General features: G+C 41.9%; 2 protein-coding genes across 2 annotated transcripts in view; one reads left to right on the top strand and one right to left on the bottom strand.

Moving 5' to 3' along the window:
* Nucleotides 1–25806, bottom strand: part of LOC117258890 (low-density lipoprotein receptor-related protein 1) — a 122361-nt gene that overhangs the window by 16325 nt on the left and 80230 nt on the right. Inside the window, exons 29-65 of the mRNA XM_033630109.2 lie at nucleotides 25390–25617; nucleotides 25068–25242; nucleotides 23928–24022; nucleotides 23632–23781; nucleotides 23397–23537; nucleotides 23032–23160; nucleotides 22285–22416; nucleotides 22034–22168; nucleotides 21809–21938; nucleotides 21554–21680; nucleotides 20327–20478; nucleotides 20025–20149; nucleotides 19363–19737; nucleotides 13229–13418; nucleotides 12834–13038; nucleotides 12547–12739; nucleotides 11387–11512; nucleotides 11157–11285; nucleotides 10660–10779; nucleotides 10345–10458; nucleotides 10065–10214; nucleotides 9853–9975; nucleotides 9602–9718; nucleotides 9342–9470; nucleotides 9084–9209; nucleotides 8788–8928; nucleotides 8435–8622; nucleotides 5626–5809; nucleotides 5446–5531; nucleotides 5220–5339; nucleotides 4902–5089; nucleotides 4580–4785; nucleotides 1597–1785; nucleotides 1042–1190; nucleotides 693–786; nucleotides 455–571; nucleotides 182–301 (exon numbers count right to left, since the gene is read on the bottom strand). Coding sequence (XP_033486000.1) covers nucleotides 182–301; nucleotides 455–571; nucleotides 693–786; nucleotides 1042–1190; nucleotides 1597–1785; nucleotides 4580–4785; nucleotides 4902–5089; nucleotides 5220–5339; nucleotides 5446–5531; nucleotides 5626–5809; nucleotides 8435–8622; nucleotides 8788–8928; nucleotides 9084–9209; nucleotides 9342–9470; nucleotides 9602–9718; nucleotides 9853–9975; nucleotides 10065–10214; nucleotides 10345–10458; nucleotides 10660–10779; nucleotides 11157–11285; nucleotides 11387–11512; nucleotides 12547–12739; nucleotides 12834–13038; nucleotides 13229–13418; nucleotides 19363–19737; nucleotides 20025–20149; nucleotides 20327–20478; nucleotides 21554–21680; nucleotides 21809–21938; nucleotides 22034–22168; nucleotides 22285–22416; nucleotides 23032–23160; nucleotides 23397–23537; nucleotides 23632–23781; nucleotides 23928–24022; nucleotides 25068–25242; nucleotides 25390–25617 — 5598 coding nt within the window. The remainder of the gene's footprint in view (nucleotides 1–181; nucleotides 302–454; nucleotides 572–692; nucleotides 787–1041; nucleotides 1191–1596; nucleotides 1786–4579; nucleotides 4786–4901; nucleotides 5090–5219; nucleotides 5340–5445; nucleotides 5532–5625; nucleotides 5810–8434; nucleotides 8623–8787; nucleotides 8929–9083; nucleotides 9210–9341; nucleotides 9471–9601; nucleotides 9719–9852; nucleotides 9976–10064; nucleotides 10215–10344; nucleotides 10459–10659; nucleotides 10780–11156; nucleotides 11286–11386; nucleotides 11513–12546; nucleotides 12740–12833; nucleotides 13039–13228; nucleotides 13419–19362; nucleotides 19738–20024; nucleotides 20150–20326; nucleotides 20479–21553; nucleotides 21681–21808; nucleotides 21939–22033; nucleotides 22169–22284; nucleotides 22417–23031; nucleotides 23161–23396; nucleotides 23538–23631; nucleotides 23782–23927; nucleotides 24023–25067; nucleotides 25243–25389; nucleotides 25618–25806) is intronic.
* Nucleotides 16968–18272, top strand: LOC117258891 (galanin receptor type 1). The gene has a single exon (XM_033630110.2). The coding sequence runs from the start codon at nucleotides 17105–17107 to the stop codon at nucleotides 18140–18142; it is 1038 nt and encodes a 345-aa protein (XP_033486001.1). The 5' UTR covers nucleotides 16968–17104; the 3' UTR covers nucleotides 18143–18272.

Raw genomic sequence — 25806 nt, 5'->3', positions numbered from 1 at the left:
CTTAAATATCTCTGAATAGTAAGTGAATATCTCAAAATAGTGACTTACTTATCTCAAAATAATTAGACACTTCCTCAAAATAATGACTTTCGGGATCTTTTTTTTTATTGCACTGGTGAAATCAGACTTTCATAAAATATATAATGTAATTAAAGGGAAAAAAAAAAAATCTTCTACTCACGGCAGTCCTTCTCGTCCTCTCCTTCTCCGCAGTTGTCCTGGCCATTACAGCGGAAGATACCTGGGATGCAGCGGCTTGGGTGGGAGCATTTGAACTGGCTGGGCAGGCACACGTGAATATCTGTAGTAAAAAGAAACAAGTAGCAGATTTGAGCAATAAAGAGGTGATGGTAGTGTACAAGAAAAAAAATATACAGGGCAGGATGTAGATTATATCAAATGTGTCAGATTATTATTTGGGGATGAAATGCATTTTTAAAAAAAAAAGACATACCGCAGTTGGCCTCGTCAGAGTTGTCCTGGCAGTCGTTGTCTCCATCACAGATGTAGGCGGGGTTGGTGCAGATGCCTGTGCCACACTGAAACTGCCCTGGCCTGCATTTGAACTCAGCTGAAATGGGGAAAAAAAGGCATAAATTTAATCCCAATACCAAATCAAAACAAATCCCAAACATGTCACATGTTACAGGAATGTGACACACCATCATCTCCTAATCATGTTAAACACTTACGGCAGTCTGCTGGCTCATCCGACCGGTCACCGCAATCGTCCTCTGTGTCACATTTCCACCAGAAAGGAATGCACTTGTCATTCTTGCACACAAACTGCAGTAGGAAGAAGAAAAATTAATCAAAGAGATGATGGGGCATAACACCAGAGCTCCTCTGCTTCGATGCTGTTAACAAAGCAGGAGCTAGATACTGTAGCACTGGGCAGCCAGCCAGCTGTCAATAGACAATCACCAGGCATAAGCAGTTCATCAAACAAGACACAGCGAGACACAGAGATATGAAAATCCACTTATCAACTGTAGTCACTCCGTCATATTCACAGTGATGATGTTTACATAGCCTCCTCACCTGGCTGGCCGTGCAGTTGGACATGCAAGTGCGCTGATCGTTGGCCAGGTAGAAGTTGGTGGGGCAGGCACACTTGTAGCCTCCTCCAGGAGAGAGGAGACAAAGGTTACTGCAGCCGCCGTTGTTCGTCTGGCACGGGTGGTCGAGCACTGGAAAAGACAAGGAAAAAAGGGAGGCGTTTTAACGTCTGGCTGCACCCACCAATATGTTTTTCAGCACAATGTTTAATGATAACTGGATTAAAGTAGGGAAAATAATAGTTTTTTTGAGAGTGTGTGTCTTTGCATCTTCATAGTTATTAACACATACAATGTATTCCTACACCTTAACACACTTAAATGCCTTTTAAAATCTTCTTCTTTGGACTAGATGACTACCATTCTCATCTTTTTATACACAGCCAACACCTGGACCAATGCTCCAGCTAAAGATTTATTTCACAACTACAAATATACACAGCTGGTGTACAATGACCTGTGACTATGTGAACTAGGGCTGATATACTACATGCTATTCTCAGTCATTGCTACATGCTTCCTACAGTGCGTCTCTTACCCGGGGGCTGGCGGTAGGGATGGTAAATGTGGATGTCCATGGGCCGATGCAGGGTGCTGATCAGGGTGGTCTTGTTGGTACCCAGAGACTTATGAGCTCTGTTGATGGACTTTGTCTCCCAGTCAGTCCAGTAGATGTGCTCCTCAAACAGGGTCATGGCAAAGATGTGGGGGATGTCTTGGCTCAGAACTGCAAAGAAACAGACAAGCATTAAATCATACTGTCACGAGATGTTAGGCACAGTAAATCTGCCATACTAGAGGTTACCCAATGTAAGCACATATTTATATTTGGTAAAAAAAAAAATCTGTGTGTTGGTATGACATATTGTATAGATTCTGATATTATTTAAGTTTACACAACAGTTTCTGTATTTTTCTTATAGTGTATAGTGGTGATCAACACTATTGTTACGCTACTATCATAATTTCTGTGTTATTTATGATGTATGATGCCATAAGGCTGTTAACTGTGCATGACAAAAAGAGACTTGTAAAAAGTTGTGCTTAAAGATAACATGAAATCTACCTAGGTCTGGATCGTAATAACTTTTTTAACTGTCTTATGCCGTGTTATATTATGTAATAACCTGTAATATGTGAAAGGACATCATGTCAATAGTGGACTGTAACTGGGTATGTTCAATGACCACTAAACCTACTGTTATTCTAAGTAATGAATTTGTATAACTAATCAGTAACAGTAATCTTTTCCTGATATGTTGACATTTTTAGCTTAAAAAATCTCGTCAATAGCAAACACTCTACTTTCCCAAAGAGAGGGACTTGACGTGTGGATGAGAAGAGGAGGAGAGGTGTGCATACAACGAAATTATACTAGCGTCTAATCAAATGAATATGAGAAACTGGTAAATATCTGACTTTTCCCATTCATAAAACATGTCTCAAATTTTCATGATATCCTAGAAATTCAGTGACCAATGGAAACCTTAATAAAAAAAAAAATAATAATTTTTTTTAGAGATTAGACTTTGCTCAAAGAGAAACTGTTGGGACAGCCTTGCACTGTAATTATAAATCAGAGGCAGGGTGGGGAGCACAGCTACAGTGGCTCCATGCTATCTTGTTCTTATGTAATAGTTTCTACACCTCATTTGGCTTTACACAGTCTAATTGCACCTTTTTCTGCTGCCATATTCTTGACGTTTTGTGTGTTTGCTCTCTGTATTTGAGGTTGGCGCATTATGGAAACACACCATTAGTTTCTGTTGTAAAACACAGCAATCCAAATACATCACACACGCATGGATCGGCACACACAAGAAGACACATAAAGCACGCAGTTCAAAACACCTAGGTGACCATGGTTTCACTATTGATTATAACAAGTGAGGTGCTTTAAAGTACTAAAATGTTGTTAGCATGTTTTACGACATCGGGTCGAACTGTTATATTAGTCAGATTAGCATGAAGCTCCCTTTGGTCAATCCCTATCTGAATTCAAACAAGTCTTGTTCTGCAAACACACAAGGGGCCACACTGGTGTTTGTGAACGTGTGTGTGTGCACGTGTGTGTATCTAAGGATGGCTGAATATCTCCCTGGACAAACCACTGATGGTCTGACACAACAAGCTAATACAAGATTGTCAGATGTTCTATTATGAATTGTAATTCTGTATATGAAGTAGTTTTCCTCCATCATCGCACACTCATAGTACAATGCTCTCTAACAAGTGTTTTACACTATTTTACATGTGTATTCATTCTTCATTCAGAGACTACTGGGATGCATCTATATGTGTTGAGCAGAGCTTAGCGAATAAAACAATACAGACACCCGTTGCACTCCAGAATTCTTCTGCACGCCTGGTTGGCTCACAATATCAACTATTGTAGCGAGTGTGCTAAACAACTGAGCGCTATGCGGACGTCATACATGCTCGAAGCCTCACTGATCGGAACAAAAAGGGCTTCTGTCCCCTGGGCCTGTGCTGCAGGACTCCAGCCCAGCGGGTAACCATCTGACCTGCCTGCTTATGCTTGGTGGCTCCCAAACAAGTATGTGAATGTATGCATGACTATGTGACAAGAGGAAACTCATTCAGACAGTTGACAAGCCCATTAGCCCGTCACCCCACAAAATGTAGCCACAGCAAAACCTAATCGGCTGAATATTCAGTTTCTTCTGCACTTCCTTGTTTCACTGCCAGAGTGGTTTTGCCATAAATCATTTCTCCTGTTAAGTGGACAGGATGAAAACCACTTAAAGCGTCCCAGTTCCCCATCAGCTCTATTTATATGACTAAATCGATAAATGCATCAAAAATACTGCCTTGAGTAAGTCCTCTGTCTATTTCAAGCTAAAGTTGCGACTGTGGCATTCGACAGCTTCCTGCCTCCATAACTTTTCATTTTAATGTTACTTTGAACTTACTAAAAACATTCAATCGCACACACACATATCTTACGTCACTGCAGACCAATATTTAGACTAATACATGCAACTGGAGTCCCACATTGTCAACAATCAGTTGAGAAAGTATGGTTCAGCAATATGAAGAAAATCAAATGTCACAATATTTTAACTAAATAACCCTGAAAAAGAAATTGTGGCAATATTGTAGGTTTGACTAGGGTTGGTGCTTTCACCAAACGTATACGCAGTGAGATTTTTGGTAAATAATCATCGGCTAGCGGACTCATATGAAGCCAAAGTACAACACACGAGACTTAAAATTCTACCTTGTGTGTGCTCTGTTGTCTTCAAAATTTATTGTTTCTGTTTCTGTAAAATAAAACTAAATAAAAGCTTTGTTTCCACAGAGGGCAATGGTTTTCAGTTTATAAAAATTAATGGGAGGTCTGAGTCACCACGACATGTAGTTACACTTGTGGGGATATAACATACAACATAATATGGATATATTGCCCAGCCCTATGAGCAAGTGTCACCAAGTTGCTCTCAGTGTGTAAAGGCAGTAAGAAAACTGTGTCTGTGTAGGAGTGTGGACTTGTTTGTTACCTGTGTGTCTGTTGGTGCCATCCAGGCTGGCAAACTCAATGTAGTCCTCTCTGGCATCAGCCCAGTATATACGGTCGTTGATGAAGTCCAGGGTTAGTCCATTGGGCCACGTAATCTTATCCTCTATGATGACACTTCTGTTTGTGCCGTCCATACCGATTCTCCCAATGTGAGGGTTGTCGCCCCAGTCAGACCAATACAGGTAGCTAAGCAGCACAGGGATAAAGATAGTGTTACAGTGACAGTATTTAAATACAGCTCAGCAGTTACCATCAGAGTGTTTTAAGAGCCTGTAAAATATAATATCAGTTGTGCTTCTCACCCATAGCGAACATCCACAGCCACAGCACGAGGTTCCCTCAGGCCATTGTTCACCAACACAGTCCGGTAGGCCCCATTGAGTTTCGACACTTCGATGGTGTCCCGGCCTTTGTCACACCAGTACAAGTTCCCGCCAACCCAATCCACTGCCAAGCCATCTGGGTTACTCAGGGAGGTCCGGTGCAACACCTGCCAAGTCAGTCAGTTACAAGGTTACACAATGATAAAGTTTCTAGTCAGAGACTCAAAATTTTAATCAAGCGAGGTAAACAGTATTTATCCTTATGTGTTGGCTGGCTAAAAGGGTTTCCTCACTGACCTCCATGTTGCTGCCATTCATACGCATGCGTCGGATCATGCTGCCCTGAGTGGTCACATCTGTCCAGTAGATCATCTGTTCTGCATAATGGAAATCCAGTGCCACTGCATTATTCAGACCCTGAAACAAAGGAGGGTACAATATTAACAGGTGAATGGAGCGCCAACAATAAGAGCTTCACCTTGTTGTGTTTCAGTGGGTCAAACTGAGAACCAGTGTGTCTCACCTGTTTAATAAGAGTGTAGTTGGAACCGTCCAGGTTGAGTTTTCTCAGGTAGTACCGGTTAGCAAAGATCAGGTAGGGCTCCTCTTCTACACACATATACAAGACAGAAAACATTTGCTTCAGGACTGAATTGGCTGTAAGCAACCAGCAAAAAGCAAAACCCACACAAACGAGCCTCACCTGACGTGGACTTGCAGATGGTGGGGTCGTTGGGGCTGAGTTCAAAGCCATCCACGCAGAGACAGTGGAAGCTGCCGTGTGTGTTGATGCAGCGCTGAGAACAGGGGTAGGTGGTTGTGCACTCGTCTATATCCACACACGTCTTCCCATCCCGCTTAAGCTGGAAACCAGGATGACACCTGCACTGAAGGGGCCAAGAGCACAGGAGAGATGTCAAAATCTCACAGCCTGCAGGTTCTGGCACTTCTCACTTTTAGTAAGGACCAATTACAAGGGGCTGCCACTGCCTGTCACAAAACCTCTGTCAGTCAACCTGATACACTTGCTTTTCCTTTCAACAAAAGCCAAACTTCCAATGTAGAGTGGTACTAATATCTCAACACTGTCATGAAATCCAGTTGCTGCTGACGGATAAGCTGCATAAATAGCTACGATTCTCACTTGCAAAGACCTGTAACAGAGAGCACTGGTAAAAAAAAAATAAATAAAAAAAATAAGCTGACACCCAATGTGTTTGTCAAATGTGTGGCGTGAACATCATCGTCCCACAAGGCATGGCAAAAACACTTATTCATTACTAGTCAAAATCAGCTTAAACTGTCACTTCTCATAAGCACATCTGTGTTTTAATGCTCACACTTCCAAATTCTACTCCTTCGCCATCATGTGGGAATTTGCAGTAAACTGCACTGGTATATGCACAAAGGGAGTCACACACACAGGGTTTTCTCTCCTTATATAACTTAAAGGTGGGCCGCCTTTGTGTTACTGGCCGCCGCCTTGGTTGAAAATTCTGCCAAGAATGCAAAGATGAATTGCTGTTATTGGCGAGGCAAACAAATGTGTTTGTCATGGAGCTATGTTAAGTTACAGAAGTAAATAGGACTGGATATCGTACCTCAGACGCTGTATACTTTTTGAGCACCAGCATTTGACAGATCATTTAAGAAAGAAGAGATTCCAGTTCCATGTGTTTATACAGACTGGACATCTGTGTGAAATTTTGTCAAACATAGCATATAACTTGCGAGTTATGGCCAAAGACATGTTTTGTGAGGTCACAGCGAACTTAATCTTTGACCTCTGACCACTTAAGTCCGACGCTGGGCAAGAAGGTTGTGAGTTTTTTGATCATAAGAATAATAATAATAAATCATGATAGTGTGTATAGTTTATATTTTGCATAAATTAATTAAACCTATTGTTACACTGTTCAATATTTGGTCACAGCATGTTTCTCCCAAATATATTGGGCATATAGCAGTTGTTCGTGGTTACCATGGTTACTGCAGCAGCAAAATGCCTCCGTTAGCAGGCCTGGTATTGAAGAATGTCAAACCATCAACAGCCCTAGAAATAAACTGTCACTGATGTCTAAAATAATGCAATACCTTGAATCCTAATTGTCTTAATGTCGGTTTTTAATAGAAGACCGAAGAAAGAGGAGGACAAAGATTTGACAGACTATAATAGGCTACTGTAGCATCTCCAGACTCGACTGCCCTGGAAAATGACTATTCTTTCCCGGGACACAAATTGTCACGATTTTTTGAAAAAATATATTTATAATTTAAAATGTCAGAGATCCAAATTAAACCAGATTGTTCTACTGCTATTCTGTTTTTTCCTCTTCACCTTTAGACATCCAATCCTGTGTCTGTAAACAGGTAAGAATGAGTAGAACACAGCCACAATTGGCCATATGTCCATACTATTTTTTAATTGGTAGCAGAAATAGTTTACCATATCATCTAGCAACTGCTGCATGCGCTGTCACTGTCTTAGGGAGGCTATTCGGTCATTTTACATTATTTTGTGCAGTTAGTAGGCGTCTATATTCCCTGCCGTACTGTGAGAGCTTCACACTACATAACTGACACACTGGAGTGCAGAGATTATTTTATTTTGAAAGCCCCTGACCGGATGTCGCAGTTAGGCTTCTCTTGTGTCTCGTGTTGCTGTCGGGATGATTAAGATGTCTCACGTCATTGCTGACAAATCACCATGTGCATCAAAAGCCTGATTGTGCATCTGTGTCCATGGCAACCAGTCTCTTTAACCCCTTTAACTGAATGGAGTGTAAGTGCTCCTGTTTCTGTCATGGACATGGTATAAACCCAGCATACTCACGTTACTCGTACATTAATAACTTTTCTTATTACTTCAGTAGATGGTCAGGTGTAGTTGGTGAAGCTTATATCCAAAAATGATCAAAGAGGAGAGCAACAACTGTATTGATTGTTATCAGCCTGGCTGCATGTCATGACAAATAGAGGTGAGAGAGACAACAGGGAGTTCTACAAGTGTGAACATAATATATTTGCAAATGTTTTCACGCCCTGCACTGCATGTCAAATGTCCTGGTGTTTCACAAATAAAATGTGGCAACCTTAGTAACAACACGCCCACCAGCACAAAAGTAAATCTTTTTGGTGTACAAGTAGTTCCTCAATATTTTCAAATGAAGCTCTGACCACAGCCGAACAACACAGACATGTAAGTTCACTCAGAGTTCAAGCTGTTCTAAGACTGGCCTCCTACTTTCAGAAAGAGAGCCAAAACATGTTTTTGTCTTACATAACTGCATGCCTGAAGTGAGTGGTTCCCAACCTTTTTACTTCAGGTCCTCCCTAACTCTCCATTAATAGCATACACCCCATTTGTCTGTGAGGTAACTGTGTGCCTATTAGGCGCATAATTTCTTGGCCAATTAAAGTCAGTGAGTTCACAAAGTAATTTATTTTGCTTTAGTTGTTCTTGAGAAATTGGGGGGAAAAAAGGCATTTAAACAACCAATTAGACTGCTTACCTTGAAGCCAATCTTGAGGTCATCGCAGAGCTGCGAGCAACCACTCAGCTTACTGTTGAGACACTCATTGATGAAGCAGTTGAGTTCATCAGAACCATCACCGCAGTCATCGTTGCGGTCACACAGCAGAGTCTCATTCAAACACTTCCCATTACGGCACATGAAGGCTGACTCATTACACGTCCTCTCTGAAATCGTAGACAAACGCCATGTCACATTAGTGTCACTGTGAAACAGGATGCGGCTATGGCCTTTTTGAACAAGAAGTTCCTCATATGATTCATATTTTATTATGTTGGTAGAGAAATAAAAGCTAAAAAGAGATTTAAAAAAATGCTGAGTAAAATCCTGACCCGAGTCAGTGCAGCGAGGGTTCTTGGGAGCTTCGTCTGAGCCATCCTGACAGTCAAACTCTCCGTCACACTCCCATTTCTTCTGGTTGAGGCAGCGGCCATTTGCACAGCGGAACTCATCTGGACCACATGTTGGGTATTCTACACCAGAACAAGAGTATGTTTATCATTAAACTCAACCCCCTTTGGGTGGTACAACAAAAATAATCACGAATCAGACTCTCTCACAGCCTATTTTGTGGTCAGAATTTTCTAACTTTCCACCTCCTGAATTTCTCTTCCAGGATCACACTCACCACATTCTGGGGATTCATCCGAGCCATCAGAGCAGTCGATGTCATGATCACACACAAAGTGCTTGGGGATACACTGTCTGTTCTGGCACATGAACTCATTCTCATCACAAGTGCTGTTGGTGTACACTGGAAGTGGAAAAGAACACATTTTAGTTAATGGACATGGAACTGTGTTGGAGGGAGAGTTTCTGCTTTTTTTTTCTATCACGACACAAAGGGGACAGATTTTTCCACGGGGTTATTAGCTATCCCACTCACTGCAGCCAGCCTTGACACTCTCATCAGCTCCATCAGGACAGTCTTTGTCTCCATCACACTTCCAGCGTTGAGGCACACACATGTGGGAGCCCGGGCACTGGAAAGCCTCAGGGCTGCAGGTCTTGGATTCTGTGATGACATTACAGGAAAATTACCTGATGATATAATGTCAGGAAATCTTACACATACTGCCAAATGCCTCCACTGAGCGTGGGAGAAAGTACTTTTACATTTGTGAGTGTAAGTAATATGTCACTTACTGCATTTCTGGTCCTCATCAGTGCCATCACCACAGTCATCAGAGCCGTCACACACCCAGTGGCTGGAAATGCAGCGATGGTTCCCACATTCAAACTGGGTGGATGTACAAAATTTGTCTGCGCAGGAGGGCAAAAAAAGCTCAACATTGTGGAAAAATTATTTAATTTATCCTAACCACAAGTTTTTCCATGTGCACTGGGAAGCCCAAAGACATAAATAAGGGTACTAGAGGACAACTTTGTACACTGACCACAGTGCGTCTCATCAGCTCCGTTCTCACAGTCATTTTCCTTATCACAGGTCCAACTCATAGGAATGCAGCGACCACTGGGACAAGCAAAGAAGTTGACTGGACATTTAAGCTTCCTTTTATCTGCAAAACAACACAAAAACACAACGTGGAATCTCTAACAATTTAAGAAAAGCTGAAAGCCTTTTAGGGGGGGGGGCAAAGCATCCAACCTGGGCAGTTTCTCTCATCTGAAAAATCTCCACAGTCATTGTTGCCATCACACACCCATGAGGGCAGATAACACAGAGTCGTTTTCTCACAGCTCTGGAAGGACGCTCCTTTCACTCCCAGGCGGAAGAAACGGGAGCAATCAGTGGGTTCTGGGAATTATGGAAAAAGCTTTTAAAAATTATCTTTAAAGAAATCTTAACTAATCCATTAAGCTCATTTATCCTCATGCAATCCCAGTTTTGTTAAAGCTTTAATAATCTTTTTTAAATCATTACTTACGACAGTTCATTTCATCACTAGCATCCGCACAGTTGACCACCTGGTCACAGCGGCTGAAGTTGGAGATACAGCTTCCATCTTTGCACTGGAACTCTCCTACTTTGCACAGGGTCACTACAAGATGCACACAAGTTTTCTCAAATGGTGAATATTTGATCATGTAAGCAAACATATTGCCGTGTTATGTGGGCATCATAGTTAAAACTGTCCAAAATCTGATACCAGGCAAACACAGTTTCTTTTTGTGCATACATCAAAAGCTTAACTGATGATTTTTAATAAGCTGCAGCTATAAAATGGACACAAATTGCTTACCATTGCAGGGCAGTTCATCTGAGTGGTCACCACAGTCATCTGTGCCATCACACCAGAACTGGTGGCCGATACAGCGGCCGTTTATGCAGCGCCTGTAGCCTTTCTTGCAAATTCGATTGGCTGTGGAGAAACAGCAGTTGATTAGCATTTAGTTGAAGTGCAGAGTCCTTTTTTTTTACATATTCTGAATGTGGCCTAATCTTCAGAATAACTATTTTATAAATGAAACTCATGGGCTCTACTACATTCTCTGTATCAAACATACTAAATTTCCCTCTACCCCTCCACTTAGCTGTAATAATGTTCTCCTTGAATTTTATGGTCACAAATAAGCCCTTGCTCTCCTCTAACCTAATGATCGAATAATAATTTATTGTATTTTTGCACTCACTCTAATTTGCTTTGACCATCAACTAATTATCTGCAAATGATAAAATATAAATCATGACCTGTTACGGCTCATTGTTCACTAACTAATAGCTCCATAAAAAACTCACCACAATACGACTGCTTCTCATCAGACTTGTCCTTGCAGTGCCCCATGCCATCACAGGTCAGGCTGTAGTTGATACAGTCGCCGTTTCCACACTCAAAGTCATCCACACTTCCACATGACACATTCAGTGCTGGTGAGGTAGAAACATATGAATTCAGCAACATTCAACCATTTAATCAGGAGGAGGCTTTGTAAAATGTTACCCTGAAATAATCAAAGACTTCCTCTTACAAGAGCAGGTGTTATCTTCCAGGAGTTGTCTATCTCCACGGCAGCTGCAGTTGACCCGTCCATCGGATGTGGGTAGACACAGATCTTGGCAACCTCCGTTATTTGTTCGGCAAGGAGAAAACTCACCTGAGAAATACATACCACAGGTGGTTAAGTAAAGGCAGTAATGTTACATGTTATTCCTTGTGTAGACTTTTTCCTCTGAATGTCAAATGACTGACAGAAAGCCCAGCATGACATCATGTGTATAATGACATGAAGTTACTAAACTTTGGTAAAAAGTAAGTTTTGCATTAATATTTCAAGTCTGTGGAAGTTGTCTGTAGAGAGAACAAGTCTCTACAGCAATGATGTAGATCTGTAACTACATTTACATGCACAACACATTAACATTGCCCTTATTCCAAAAAAATGACAATATTCCTACTACTTGTTTACATGGCTAATGAAATTAAATATCCCACTAATATTTGCATTCACATGCAGCTGTGCATACTCTGATTAACTTGCACTAATACGTTGTTTATCTTGGCTTTTGCTTGTGCCAGGTTATTTTCAAAATTTTTCACTGGTGGCGGACTTGTTTGACAGTGTGAACACAGCCTCACGCTTTCATTCCTTTAACCGCCTTCTTGAAAAGGTTAGCATCTCAGTATTTGCCCATATCCAAAAACCTGTTGGTATCCCAGTCTTTCATAATGTTTAAAAGTAAATTTGTTCCTCCTGCCAACCAGAAATGTATGCTTTGTTTGTGCACGCATCTTTGCACCAGCCTGCAAACTGTTGGCGAGTTGCTTTATGTACAATGTATTGATAACAATGCACAGAGCTGAGGCCATGCGCCACAAACTGCGGTAAAAAACCCCAAGTATTGGACAAATTAAAATTTGACTTGAGGAAGGTTCAGCAGATCACCAAGGTGACTACAGTTCATCTTCAGTGGGACATGGATATCAGTGCCAAATTTCATGGCAATACGTCCAATACTTGCTGAGGTATTTCAGTCTGAAGTGGTGGACTAACAAACAGGTGTGGAAAACACAACAAACACCTCCTTTTTCAAACATGGCAAAAGAAAGCTTTATAACACCCCTGACACTTTCTGGAATTGTGTTAAGTGAGAGGAGTGACCAACAAAAACTTCAGTGAGTAATACTTACAGCTGTTGGTGTCATTAGCCACAGCGACGATGCCCATTGGCTGCTGAGGGATGTCAGCACGCAGTACTTTCATGTCTCCTCCTGTGTATTTGTCAGCTCTAAGGACGGCCCTCCTCACCCAGTCAGTCCAGAAGATGTAGTCACCATACACAGCCAAACCAAACGGATGAACAGGCTCATTCTTCAACAAGACCTGAGGCAGAAAAATTTAGACATCATTTCACAGAACACCGACGTGAAAGTCAATGCCTCTGTAAGCCAAAGGAGAAATTAAAGGGCTGTCTTACATAACGGCTGCTTCCATCATATTCGCAGCGTTCAATCTTGTCCAGCGTGGCATCAGAGAAGTAAAGTTTCTCAGCACGGTGATCTATGGCCAGGCCGTTGGGAGTTTTAATGTCAGTGCCGATGATCACGAGCACATTGGCTCCATTCAGAGAGGCCCTCATAATGCTTGGAGACTGCTCATTCCAGTTGGTCCAGAACATGAGACTGTAGCGGGAGCAAACAAAGGATAAGCACAATGATGTGCAGTTGGAGCTTCCAAAATGTGTTGGTATAAACATTATGGTTGACTCAACTAAAATAACTCCTCTGTTCAAAAGAAATTAAAAAAAGAAACAGTATTGGAACTTGGCCCTGATACAGTCCAGAGCACCAAGTTTTGATATTAATGACTCACTCCTGACACTCGTCCAGCACAAAGGCTCTGGGGTGGTCCTCTCCAGACATAGTGACCACAGTGTTGCGGTTATAGGCCACAGAGCGGCTCTGGTCCACAGTGTGACGAGTGATGGTAGAGGTTGTGTAACTGGTCCAATAGAGTGTGTCCCAACCACGGTGATATGCCAGGCCCTCAACTGACCCTACATCTGTGGAGCAGAGAAAGAAGAAGTTGGCCCTCTGTAAATATTTTGGACCCATTACGATAGTTTTTCAGACAATAGCTCTTTTGTTGTCATCCAGCCAAAGCTGTAAGAAGCAAAAGGCTTGAGAAGAACAAACTCTTTTTATTTCACCATAAAAAAAAATCACCTCTCAGGGGTGCTAGAGGGAGCTTTAATGAGGACCATCAGTGAGGATTCAACAAATCATTAATCACTGTCATAGTTTCACAACTTGCCCCCATGGTTAACTCTGTGAGGCTTTATTAAAGGCAGCAGTAAATGCTTTTAAGGTTATCCCCATCCTCCCACATTAGTTCATGAATGGTGAAACACTGAGGAAAAAGGACAAGGTTAAAAAGAAAAGTAAAAAAAAAAACGAGAGAGTGAAATGGAAGTGGTACCACACAGAGCCAAGTATGAGCCACGCCTGCTGTTCCTGGACAGACTTTAAAGAATCTGTATCATCCTGTCATTTCATGGCTGGCTGCCTACACATACAAATACAGCTCCCTGTGGACACTCTCATTCATGGCGACTTCTTGTTCCGAGAAGAAAATCACCACTGGAACAGCTTGAGTCACTTTGGGGACATAGGCCAGGGTGAAGAAGTCAGCCGTGCATGGCATGGATAAAGAAGCTGCTCTCGATAGGCATTGTCTTTTTGTCCTGTGACCTCCCACTAATAATACATACAGTATAGCAGCAGGCTTAAGCAGTATCTCTTTTGTCACCCTTCCTGACATTGCACCAGGGTGTATGGTACATGACTGTATTTGTTAAGATACTAGAACTGCCTTATAGTTGTATGTGTCCGTGAACCAGTCAAGTTGCTCATTCAGTTTACTTTAATTTCTGTAAAAACATGGATGGAGCACAGGAGATCTATACAATCAGCACAATTTCAAGTTGGACACCCGAGATTAGCTTCAATAATTCAGTATCTGACCAAATGTCTTCCCTTCTGTGGCTGAGTTATGATGTAACGCCCAGAAAAGTGTTTTTGCAGAACATTATGATGTCACAGGGAAGTTGACCTTTGTTCTTTAGGATATAAAATGTCATCAATTCATTATATCCTATCAAACATTTGTGTGAAATTTCGTCATAATTAGCTTATGAATTCTTAAGTTATGGCCAAAACATGTTTTGTGAGGTCACATTGACCTTTGACCATCAAATTCTGATCCGGTCATCGTTGGGTCCAAGTGGACCTTTGTGCCAAATTTGACAAAAAATCCCTCAAAGTGTATTTGAGATATGGCATTCACGAGAATAAGACAGACGAGGTTACAGTGACCTTGACCTTTGACTTGTGACCACCATCGCCAGTACGGAGTCATAAAAAAAAAAAAAAAAAGAAAAGAAAAAGAAGAAAAAGGTAAGTTGCTGCTAATGGAAGGTTCCTTATAGCCCCCTTGTTTCGACTAGGAGATGACAAGGAGATGTATTAGAGCGTCAAGTTCGTTATGTTCCACAGGCTCTCTTAGCTTTTGTAGTCTAATAAATAAAATAACTCAAATATTCTTATACCCATTTTCCTCATTGAATATAAAAATGTAGCCATACATCTTCTGAATTTAAGTTTCTCTCTTCAACAAACTAAGACTAGCTTAACTGTCTTGTTAACTCGTCATACAAAAACACTTGTTCAACTTGACAAACAAAATAAAACTCACCAAAAACCATCTTGATTAGTCTTTCAACTCAACTTCCAATAATCACCAACTCTGGTTTGGTCAAAATAAAACCCTTAATTCACCAGTTAGATGTGAAAATATGCTGGCTCTACCGCTGTTTTCCCTGCTGTCTCTCTCTGCTTTTGTCCCGTAATGTTATCCCCACCACTCATAGTCACCATCTATCTCAGCTCAGCTGGATGTTACACCAGAAGAGACTGACCTCTGGTGGCACGTGTTGTGCACTGCAATACATCACCTTAACGTGGCATCTCTAATAGAAAGAAAGCCATCTGTATTTTTGATGGTATTGATGATTATACCATCGAGATTTCTAAATACCCTGGATTTATGTAATACTTTAATACTGCCCAAGCCTAAGTAGTATAAATATTTTTAACTGTGGTGCCTGTATGACACACAACATAATGGAGAAGGACACTGTACAGCAACCTCACAGGCTCCAAGGTGTGCATCCATCTGTTCTTGGTCGTACTAGCAACCACATTTATGACCACTTACGCCCAACAATAAAAACCTGAACACTCCAAGCAACTGTTTGCTCCTGGCTGAAAGTCAATAATTGCCCTTTAATAGATGTTTCAAATGAATGAAGGAGTGCCATAATCATCCTTAATGCAGGAACATTTTAAGGCTGAATACCTTGTTAACCAAACCGAATGCAACTAAAAGGCCAGTTTAGGACTGAATATAGAGGGACACAAACAAAGTCTTTTCCATACTCAATGATCAGGCTGTGCAAACAGAAATGAGAAAAAGGTGTACTTGGGCAGCTAACTGCGTAGGTTAAGGGAAGATCACTTACTACACAGGGAGAAATGAAGTAGGTTCAAGCTTGTATTATGTAATGAGCAAAGGCACAATCTCTCCTCCCCTTGCCTAGATCAGTTCAGCCCCTGGTTACTGTGCAAATACTGGTGAAAACCTGCTGGGGAGACAATTGCCACTCAGAACAGAATCTCAGACTATCACAGTAGTAAAGTACACCAAGTGAGAATTATAATCTTTTCGTACTGTTAATTTCAAGATCATTTATTACAATTTTTTTCTTTAAGCTATTCAAGGTCATGTGAAATTTATAGTAACTCTTCTGCTGGTGACGTCTTCAAGTCTCTCGGGAGCTTCTAAATGGACAAGATGCCTCCTGCCGTGGTGACCACTTAGCATCAAGTAGCATTGACTGCTTTTAAAGTGGAATGTCTTTTAGCAACCGCTGGGATGAATTTGTCCACTGTTGCCTGGTTTCAAGAAATCAATATAACCACAGAGTAACTGCTGCAGCGACATCTCTCCGGTTTTTCTTTCCCTCTTCCTTGGATTATTGAGGACATGCTGATGCAGCTAAGGAAAAGCCAGTGTGCAAGGACTGCTCTTTAAGGTCATGTTTTTATTTTTATTTTTCTGAGTCAAACCGGATAACAGCACAACAGTTTTTCTAAAACTATCCCTTAATCTTTTTTCCACACAAGGAGAGTGCCATATCCAGCCATCTTTTAAGTAGTTATAATTTCTGGAAAAACAGTAGGAGACACATTTTTAGAGGGACTCAACCAGCCACAGAGCAGGAGGAGCATGTGTGGCTCGATAAGTAGCGGACTTCACCACTTGACTATCTGTGGGCACTCAAAAATAAATTCATACTGCATAATGATGGAGTGGATATTTTTGCAGGTCACATTTACAACTCCGCATACAAACTAAAAATAAACTGGAATGCACTCTTTCTATTCTCTTTCCCTGCGAGTACATGGATTATAAATGTCAATGAAGAAGTCAATTGCTTTTTTAAGTGCTATCATTATGAGAGGACTAAATGTCTTAATGGAGTGCAGCCCTGCCTGTGATTAACACAATTTAAGACATGAACTGTTGCAAACAGATGCATCCCCAAGACACTGTGTGAACATGCTGCTCTGATGCTTAACAGTAACAGGCCACTAGATCAATTTCTCTATAGACCTTTGTTGTGAATGCATGGAGACTTTAGGGCAGCAAATAAACAGCAGTGGCCTTGGCCAAACTAAAAGGACACATGAGGCTTGGATTAAGGTTTTGGTGCCCATTCTGGATGGGCTAATTCTAGTGACTGGCCTGGTGGGTCAAACCCTGGTCATCACCATTCTTACTGGCAGGAGGAAGAAAGAAAGTCAACCCCCACATGGTACAGACACCCTGCTGCTGGCTTTGAGTGCTGCTGACCTGCTGCTGCTGCTCTGCCTGCCTTTCCACACCTCTGCCATCACCCTGGGCTTCTGGCCTTTTGGCAGCTTCCTGTGCAAAGCCATCAGCTTCTTGGGTGTGGCCTGCTCAGCTGCTTCAGTCTTTACTCTGGCGGCTTTGGCTGTGACACGTTACCTCACAGTGGTACACCCCACCTGGGCATACCGTTCAAGAATGCACCGACGCATAAAGCTGACAGTAGCCCTGCTCTGGGTCCCTGCCTCGGCCTTGGCAGCGCCACAATTTGCCTTTCGCACAGTTAGCGCCTCCAGCGCCGTGTACTGCTTTGCCTTCCTGTCTGAATTCAGCCAGCTGATCTACAGCATTGCCCTCTTCATAATCGGCTTCGCTTTACCACTGGGCATCATTGTATTGATGTATACCAAGATCTACTGCTTTCTTCGACATGCACGGCTGCTGGGGAATGCTCCCCAGCTGGAGCGCTACCAGAGCCAGGTCACTCACACCTCAGCTCTCCTGGTCCTGGTCTTCACTGTCCTCTGGCTGCCCTCCTATGCTCTTATGTTCTCCTACGTTGGAGGAAATATTACAAGCTCACCTGGCTACAATACCATTGCCATCCTGGCCAGACTGTTGGCATCCTCAGTAGCAGTGGTAAACCCTGTACTGTATGGGTTTATGTCTCACAAGTTTAGACGAGACTTACTAGAGCTGGGGAGAGAACGCTGGGCATGGTGCAAAAGCTGTCTGATAGATTGCCCTGATGTGATGGGTAGGGACATGGTGCAGCCCTTTGAGCTGGACACAACCTCAGAAGGAGGCCAAAACTGACTCTCTGGCCAGAGAGAATACACTGCTGCTACCTCATTACTCACTTGAGGGGATAGTTCAGATGTTTTGAAGTGGTGTTGTACAAAGTACGTATTTGTAGTCAGTGCATTACCTACAGTAGATGGCAGTTGGCACAGCCCCAGTTTGGAGAAGCAGGCTGGGGTCCGATACAGAAGCAAAGCAATGTACTTGGGCATGCCGACAGACATCTACTGCTTTACTATATATTTATCTATTTATATATCGATATATGGAAATGTATGTAAGATTCCATAGACAATACTCTAAGGGATATAAAATGCAAAGAACTTCATTCCATTGTTATATATTAAATCAGATAAAAAGCTCACTTACCTAATCACCCATTTTGTTATGTTTTCCTTACAATTTGCTTGGATTTATTACTTTGGACAGCAGAATGCAATAAAACAGTGTTACAATATGATTGTTATTGCATTATGATTCTATTAAAGGTGATATATAATAATATTATTGATTGCCAAGTGGTATCTGGAACTAGAACGCTCCTCTAACCTCAGCTGAAAAATTTAATTCTCCTTCAACTGGAATAAATTCTGTGTTTTGATGGATGAAAATCTAATGTGGAAAGAACAGCCATTATGTTCACAACCTGTTCAAAATGACATGAATAAACACGCTAACTACATGCACTTTACTTGTTTTCCTGTCTTTTCTATCAAATAATTCATGTTTTGAATATTGCTTGCTAAGAACAGCTTTTCGTCCAGGGCTTTTAAATACGATGCTTTTCTGGATGGAGTTCAACAACCTTCTCTTGAATCATTTAAAGGGAATGGGATTTAAAAGACACTTCAGTGTTGAAACTAGCAAAAAGCACTGTGCATGTGTGTGTGTGTGTGTGTGTGTGTGTACGTCTTCTTCAAGTGGCAGCCCTAAGTGATGTCAATCTCCTCTAGTTGAGAAGCTGCAGCTGTGTGTACATACAGTGGATCCTCCTGGGTGCTCGTGTTGTCAAAATGCGTGATGATGGCTGTTTACAGTGTCGAGGAGACGAGGGACAACACTCAATTATTAATGGGCAGGATAAAAGAAATGGTACCACGAGGCAACACAGCTGAAATATATGTAGACAGGAGGAGTGGAGGGAAATGTTTGGGAGAAGTGATGAGTGATGCAGAGTTTGCAGATTATCTGAAGTGTTGAAAAAAATGACATGTGATTGATGACTCCATACTTACTGTCCACCACAATCTTGCGGTCTGTGCCATCATCGTTAATCTGCTGGATGTTGCCAAAGTGGATGTCGCTGAAGAAGATGCGGTTGGCTCCCTTTCCTCCACCACCATGATAGTCAAAGCTGAGGGCAATGACATTCTTCATGTGATCCGGGTCCTCAAACGGCTTTATTGGCGCGTTGAGGTTCGTTTCATCCGACAGGTGAATGCTCTTCAGGATGGTACGTTCCGAATACAGCAGGTATCCGTCATAGTCGCGACAACCCCGGTTGTCCTCTGCCAGCATGCCGTGAGCACAGGCGCAGGTGCGCTGCCCGTTGCCACGGAAAAGACACAGCTGTTCACAGCCGCCGTTGTTGTCTTTGCAGATGTTGGTGCCTGGGGAGAGTGTGACACATTTATGAGGTGTGTTGTTAAAACAAATAATGAGCCTTGTTAAACACAATTTCAATTTCATTGATTCTTGGCAGGTGTGGATTGAGTTCGGTGGTAAAAAAATTTATTACTGTGTGTGTGAGGGCTTGTATTTGTGTACATGTGAGGACCAACTCATGGCAGCCCACTGTTCTTGAGAGGACATTTTTGCCAAATTTAATGGCAAAAAGCTGATTTTTAGGGTTTTATGGTTACGTTTAGGGGTGGGTGTCTTTTCTGTGTGTTCCTACCTTGCTGCCGGGCCCTGTTGAAAACCTTGATATCTTTCAGCTGTACACCAATGCCAGTCCTGAGCTGCACAGCATCTGTAGCATTGTCTTTGCTGCCTCTCTTAATGGAGCCATTGGCATGAGTCCTTAACAAAAGACAGCAAAACTGTGAGTCAATTAACAGCATGATACAATATGAAATCTTCCACATGACTCAAAAGCTGTCATGCATTAACGAGTATGGCTAGATAATAATAGAGCAATGGAGAAAAAAAAAATGGTTCAATGGTTGGTTCAAGAAATTAATTAAGCTCTGAACTGACCGGTCACTCCAATAGATGAATTCCTCAAAAACAGACACAGCAAACATGTCCATGTTGTTGTTGGCCAGCACCAGCTCCCTGTTCTCTCCAGTCTCGAGGTTTATACGCTCAATCTTGTCTGTCCTGGCGTCGCACCAATATAGCATACCCCCCTGCAGAGACAAAGCAGGAACAAAATAGAAATGCTTATTCAAGGGAGGTCACATTTTAAAAATGAAAATTAAACCAAAAGACATAAGGGAAAGTGTTAGGGCCCTGATCACATGGAGCACTTTTAGCAGCCTGGGGTGGCTTTTTGTAATGGTTTTCAATGAGAGTGAGGCTTTTTGCTTGCTGCTTTTACGTTGCTGAGTACCTCGCGTTTTTGCAGGAGAGCCCTGAAGGCCTCAAGTTTAGAAAACTTAAACTCAGATCAGGAAAGCTCCTAACATCATTTGCCTTTCATCCCATTGTCCCACTGGATGAATGTAGAAGTGGGCCTTCTGTGGTGTTAACAACAACATTCATGGAAGACAAACTAGTGGTTGCTGACGCTGATACTTGGAGCTGTATGACTTAAACTATCTAAAGAAAAAAGAAATGTGAGTTTACTTCAGAGCAAAATAACGGTTAAGCTAAAGGTAGGTGACTTGGTAACTGCCTAGCAACATTAATAAAAAAAAAAAAAAGACGCCACAGCAAGCTGGTGGTTTTTTAAATGGTAGGCTTCAACCAAAAAGGCAGGTTTGCAACCTGCAAAAAGCACTCTGTCTGACTGGGGCCTTAATTCATAAACACAAACATCCTAGAAATCATTCTATTGCCCCCATTTGCTAGTTCATTACAGCACCTAACACTTTAATGTACAATACTAGAAGACATTTACATGTGATTCTAGGTAAGCATCATTGCAAGAAAAAAAAACAGAACTTGTAGTAGCTCTAAAACTAAATTAACAGTACTTTGAAATATGATACAGCTACATATATCTGGCAGACAGAGTAATATGTGGGACTACTAAAATTTACTCAGAGCAAACAACTATTTAAAGCTATAACTGTGGCTACAATAAGTAGAGTTGATTGAACCAAGACTATAATCTAATCTTTAAAATGATGACCAATGATGCACTCTTTGGAAAAATTGCAGTATAGCTGTTTAACCTGAGAACTAAAAACTACACATATTAATAATGACAAATGTGTTCATGAAGGTCTGAAGTGCTATGATGTTAGCTGTGGTCATTACCTCGTAGTCGATGGAGATTCCATTGGGCCAGCTGATGCTCACATTGACCAGGACCAACCTCTGGGAGCCATCCAACCTGGAGCGTTCAATACGAGGGTACTGACCCCACTCAGTCCAGAACAGGTACCTGCACACAGAGACACACAAGATTATCTTAAAGTGCGATTTCTTGAGTTTAGAAATATAGCAGCATGGTTGAGTAGACATTGCAAGCACCTAGAGGCAATAGTTTTACAGAAGGCAGAATTTACTTACCCTTTAACTGGGTGAACAGTGATGGCTCTGGGCTTGTCCAGGCCCTGGGAAATGACTACATAGCGGAAGGAGCCATTCAGCCTGGCCACCTCGATCACATCAAAGCCTTGGTCAGTCCAGTAAATGTTTCCTATAAAAGATCAGGGATGCAAATAAGCTTTGTGGTCCTTTGTGTAATATGGACAAGAGAGTTTAATTAGGATTTTAAATCTGTTATGTCTAGACCTGCTATCCAGTCGACAGTGATGCCCTCCACCCTGCCAATGCCGTTGGTGACCACATCTTCTCTCCATGTCTGATCTCTCTTAGCTCTGCTGATGGTGCTCAGGCCCATGTCCACCCAGTAGATGGTGTCATTCTCTGAAAACAAAGAGGCCTTTTGTGTCATCCTATAAATACTCACTGAGAAAAAGACAGCTTGAAAATGTTACTTAAGCAAAGCCATCTAGTTAGTGATGTCCCTCAGTGTCACTCACCAGCGTGGAAGTCGATGCCGACGGCCAGAGAGGTGCCAGACACTGGCACCAAGGCGTCAGATTTGTCTGCCGGGTCAAGTGGAATTCCTCGGATTCCCTCATGAACAGAGTAAAGCAGGAAAGAGCCCATGCCTGCTCAGAGACAGTAAGAGACGTTTTTGTTTTTGAAATACACTGCATTTTTACTGTATGTGTGACTGAAGCTGTGACACAGTAGCTCCTTTTACACTGCATGTTTAAGGAGGAAATGTCACACCGTTATTTCACCTCGCAGTTCTGTACAAAAACGTACAATCACAGATGGAGGATGGGATGGAGGAGGGATGGAGTTGTCATGCCTTTACCAGCAGCGTGAGATAGTAACAGCACTGAATCAACGTTTCACTGGGAGATTTTAAAAGCAGCTAGAAGCAGTTAGCAGCTAACTCAAAGAGGAAGAACAGAAGCTGAAATTGTCTGCAAACTGCAAGGACAATGAGGTCTGGGAGCTCCTTACCCTCCGTGCAGAGGGCAAGATCAGCTGCCACATAACAGAGATGGTAAATGCTTGTTATTGCCTTATTATGCCACTGTTATTGTTTAGACAATGCTGCCTAACAGGTATGTTAAATGTCACACTAGAGGCAGACACCTCTTTTGCTTCGGAACGTTGTTTTGTTCTGTGTCAAAAAGAAAAGTCACCATAATAACGGGTTCTCATTGATTCATCATCCTTGAACCTCCATGTAAAAAGGTCTAGTGTCTTACCTTCACAGGACTGCTGTCCTGTCTTGAGGCTGTACCCAGCTGTGCACATGCAGGCCCTGGTTGTTGGTGACGTGGGCAGACAGAGCTGGGAGCAGTCTCCATTGTTGTTACTGCACAGATTGATACCCGCTGAAGGAAAAGGAGAGGCTCAGTAAGGCCCAGGAAGAAAGAAAAATATTTTTCTTTTCTAGTTTCACGCTGAATGGAACATTGCTTTGCTGAATTTTGTGTCTGCTTCAAAACATGAGACTCAAGTGAAACTCAGTTGTCCATCCAACTCTTCTAAACTATGTAGTATTACATTTTGATTTATTGCTGACAAAAACCACAAGCAGTAACGTTTCACTTCAAGTGATATCTCTTACCTTTCTGCACATCCTCATCATAAATCCTCATGTGCATCATAGGGGAGGTGTTGTTTCGCAAAATCTTCCAGTTTCCTCCGTCCTTCTTGTCACATGTTCCTATCTGGTCAGTTCCCTGGTCCGCCCACCACAATTTTTCTCCTACAGTGAGGGAAATGTATTCATATATTTGTATGCTATCCCTTTAACATGGACCAATGAGTTTGGATAGGATAAATGTGAAGTATCATCTTACCCATAATAGCCAATGCAGTAGCCTTGGTAAGTTTGCCTTTTACACCTTCCAGGATCTCCAGTTTAGTTCCATCCAGTTGACAGCGGTTAATGGTGCTGTTTCCTGAGCTGATCCAGTACAGCTGCTCTTTTTCATAGTCAATAGAGAGGCCTGCGTGGAAAGAATAATGATGCTATCATCAATATACATCTCTAATATGCTTAATCTGTACTGGAACCCCGCAGAGATAAATAGATAGATATCCAGTATTATTTCGCTGACAGTGATTTTTCGCAGTAGGGGGTACATCGACTCACCTACTGGTCCTTTTTGATCTGTGAATAGTATGGTGCTGTTGGTACCATCCATGTTTGCCATGCTTATGTTGTCACCATCTGTCCAGTAAAGCTTCCTGAGGAGGGATATGAATGTTATGAGTACTCTACCAAAGAACCATAACAGTAGGAGACACTACAGGAACATCACAACATGAGGAAAAACTACAAGGCCAAGGAAGAAGAGGCAGCCAGGGAATGACAGCTATACCTCCAAAACCTTCCCCAAAATGTTTTGTTGTAAGGCAGCAAATGCTCTTGAATCTACTAAAGTAGCCCTCCAGACATGTTTTGGTGTATGTGAGGAATCTCTGTTAAAGTTAATATTCAGTTTGACATGGTTTTCCAACATAAAAAGTAAAAAAAAAATAATAAAAAAAAGACTCTGAAAAGCACCTGGAAGCAGATCTACTCTTGCTCCCTCAAAGAGCAGTGCACATCATGGTGGTTAGCGTTAATGTTGGAGAGATTAAGCCATACATATCTAAGCCTCAGTTAGACCCAGACTCAGGTGAGGAGTCTGTTGTGTGCCAAAATCGGCAACTAACAGATGTATCAGAACGGTAAGTGTAGTTAGCATCTTTATTTGTTTATATTGTTTGTTAGCTTGTAGGCTAATTGGCAGTGGTTGACATAGTGTTGATGGTTGTGAAACATACAATAACATCTGCTACAATGTTCAAGTGTGTTCAGATTTAAATGCATGAACTGCACACTCTGCAAACTCTGCACTGACAAGTCCACTCTGCACTGGAGGTTTCAGGTTTCTTTGATGGCGTTGTGTTGAAATCTGATGTCCTGTAGATATGCCTTTCCCGTATTAGACAACGACTGGCTTTCGTATTAGAAAAAAAACCTAACCTAGCTTGCCCAGGGTACATTTGAATTTCCAGATTTTAGAGAAGTGCACAGAAATTTAAAAACACCTTTCTAATGACAAACTTTGCATAAATACAAGACAGTATAGTCAAGATCAGACATTTTAGATGACGTAACCATAAGAAAAACATAGTTTTGACTGGAAAGGATCTTTAAGGGAAATGGACAACAGAAAAAGAGCACCATAGAGAGAATTCATATCTCTGACTGAAAGCAGGCCTGATTAACTGAGAGAACACTCACCCCAGTAGAGGGTGCACCACCAGACAGTGGGGCTTGTCTAAGCCCTGGATGACAGCATTCTTGAAAGATCCATCCAGTCTGGCCACATTGATCTGTTTCTTATTGGCATCATAGCTGGTCCAGAAGAGGTTTCTGGACACCCAGTCTACTGCCAGCCCATGAGCGTTAGGAAGGTCTAGGAAATGTTAGAGCCGCGATAAGGAAGGTTAGGGTTTATTCTATTTTTTTCAGACAGATATAGAAAGTTTTAAATGTATACTGAAAAAAAACCCCCAAACTATTATAAAAACTGAATCACAGATATTTCTGTAATCATTCTCACCAGCAGACACAACAGTCTCCACCCCTGTGCCGTTAATGAAAGCTCTCTTGATTGTCTGCGTTCGGACATCTGACCAGTAGATGCGATGCTCCACTGCGTCGTAGTCGACCACTGTCACATTGTCAATGTCCGGCACGGTGAAGGAGATGATGTAGTTGTAGTAGGGGTTGTCAATGTCTACACCTCGGATCTCAATCTGACGAGCGTACAGAAGGAACTTGCGAGACTCTGGGGGGGGGGGGGATTTTTTAATCATTTTTGTTGCATTTTTATAAATTATTTCTAAGTTTTCTGCAAATAATGGAAAGTGTGAAGAGAGAAAGGAAGAACAAATTTCTCAGACTTCTCTGTAAAGGAACCCCCTGTTCTCATGCTCAAGGTTAGCCCATCTATATTCTTATAAGCACATTAAGATTA

This window comes from Epinephelus lanceolatus, chromosome 8 (genome assembly GCF_041903045.1).
Source record: "Epinephelus lanceolatus isolate andai-2023 chromosome 8, ASM4190304v1, whole genome shotgun sequence".
In the NCBI taxonomy this organism is placed as follows: Eukaryota; Metazoa; Chordata; class Actinopteri; order Perciformes; family Serranidae; genus Epinephelus; species Epinephelus lanceolatus.
Note: the sequence above shows the minus strand (reverse complement) of the source record. Positions and strands in the feature narration are given on the sequence as shown.

What these genes read in the sequence shown, in the direction of transcription:
- LOC117258891 (XM_033630110.2), top strand. Translation starts at nt 17,105, where the DNA reads ATGGAGACTTTAGGGCAGCAAATAAACAGCAGTGGCCTTGGCCAAACT.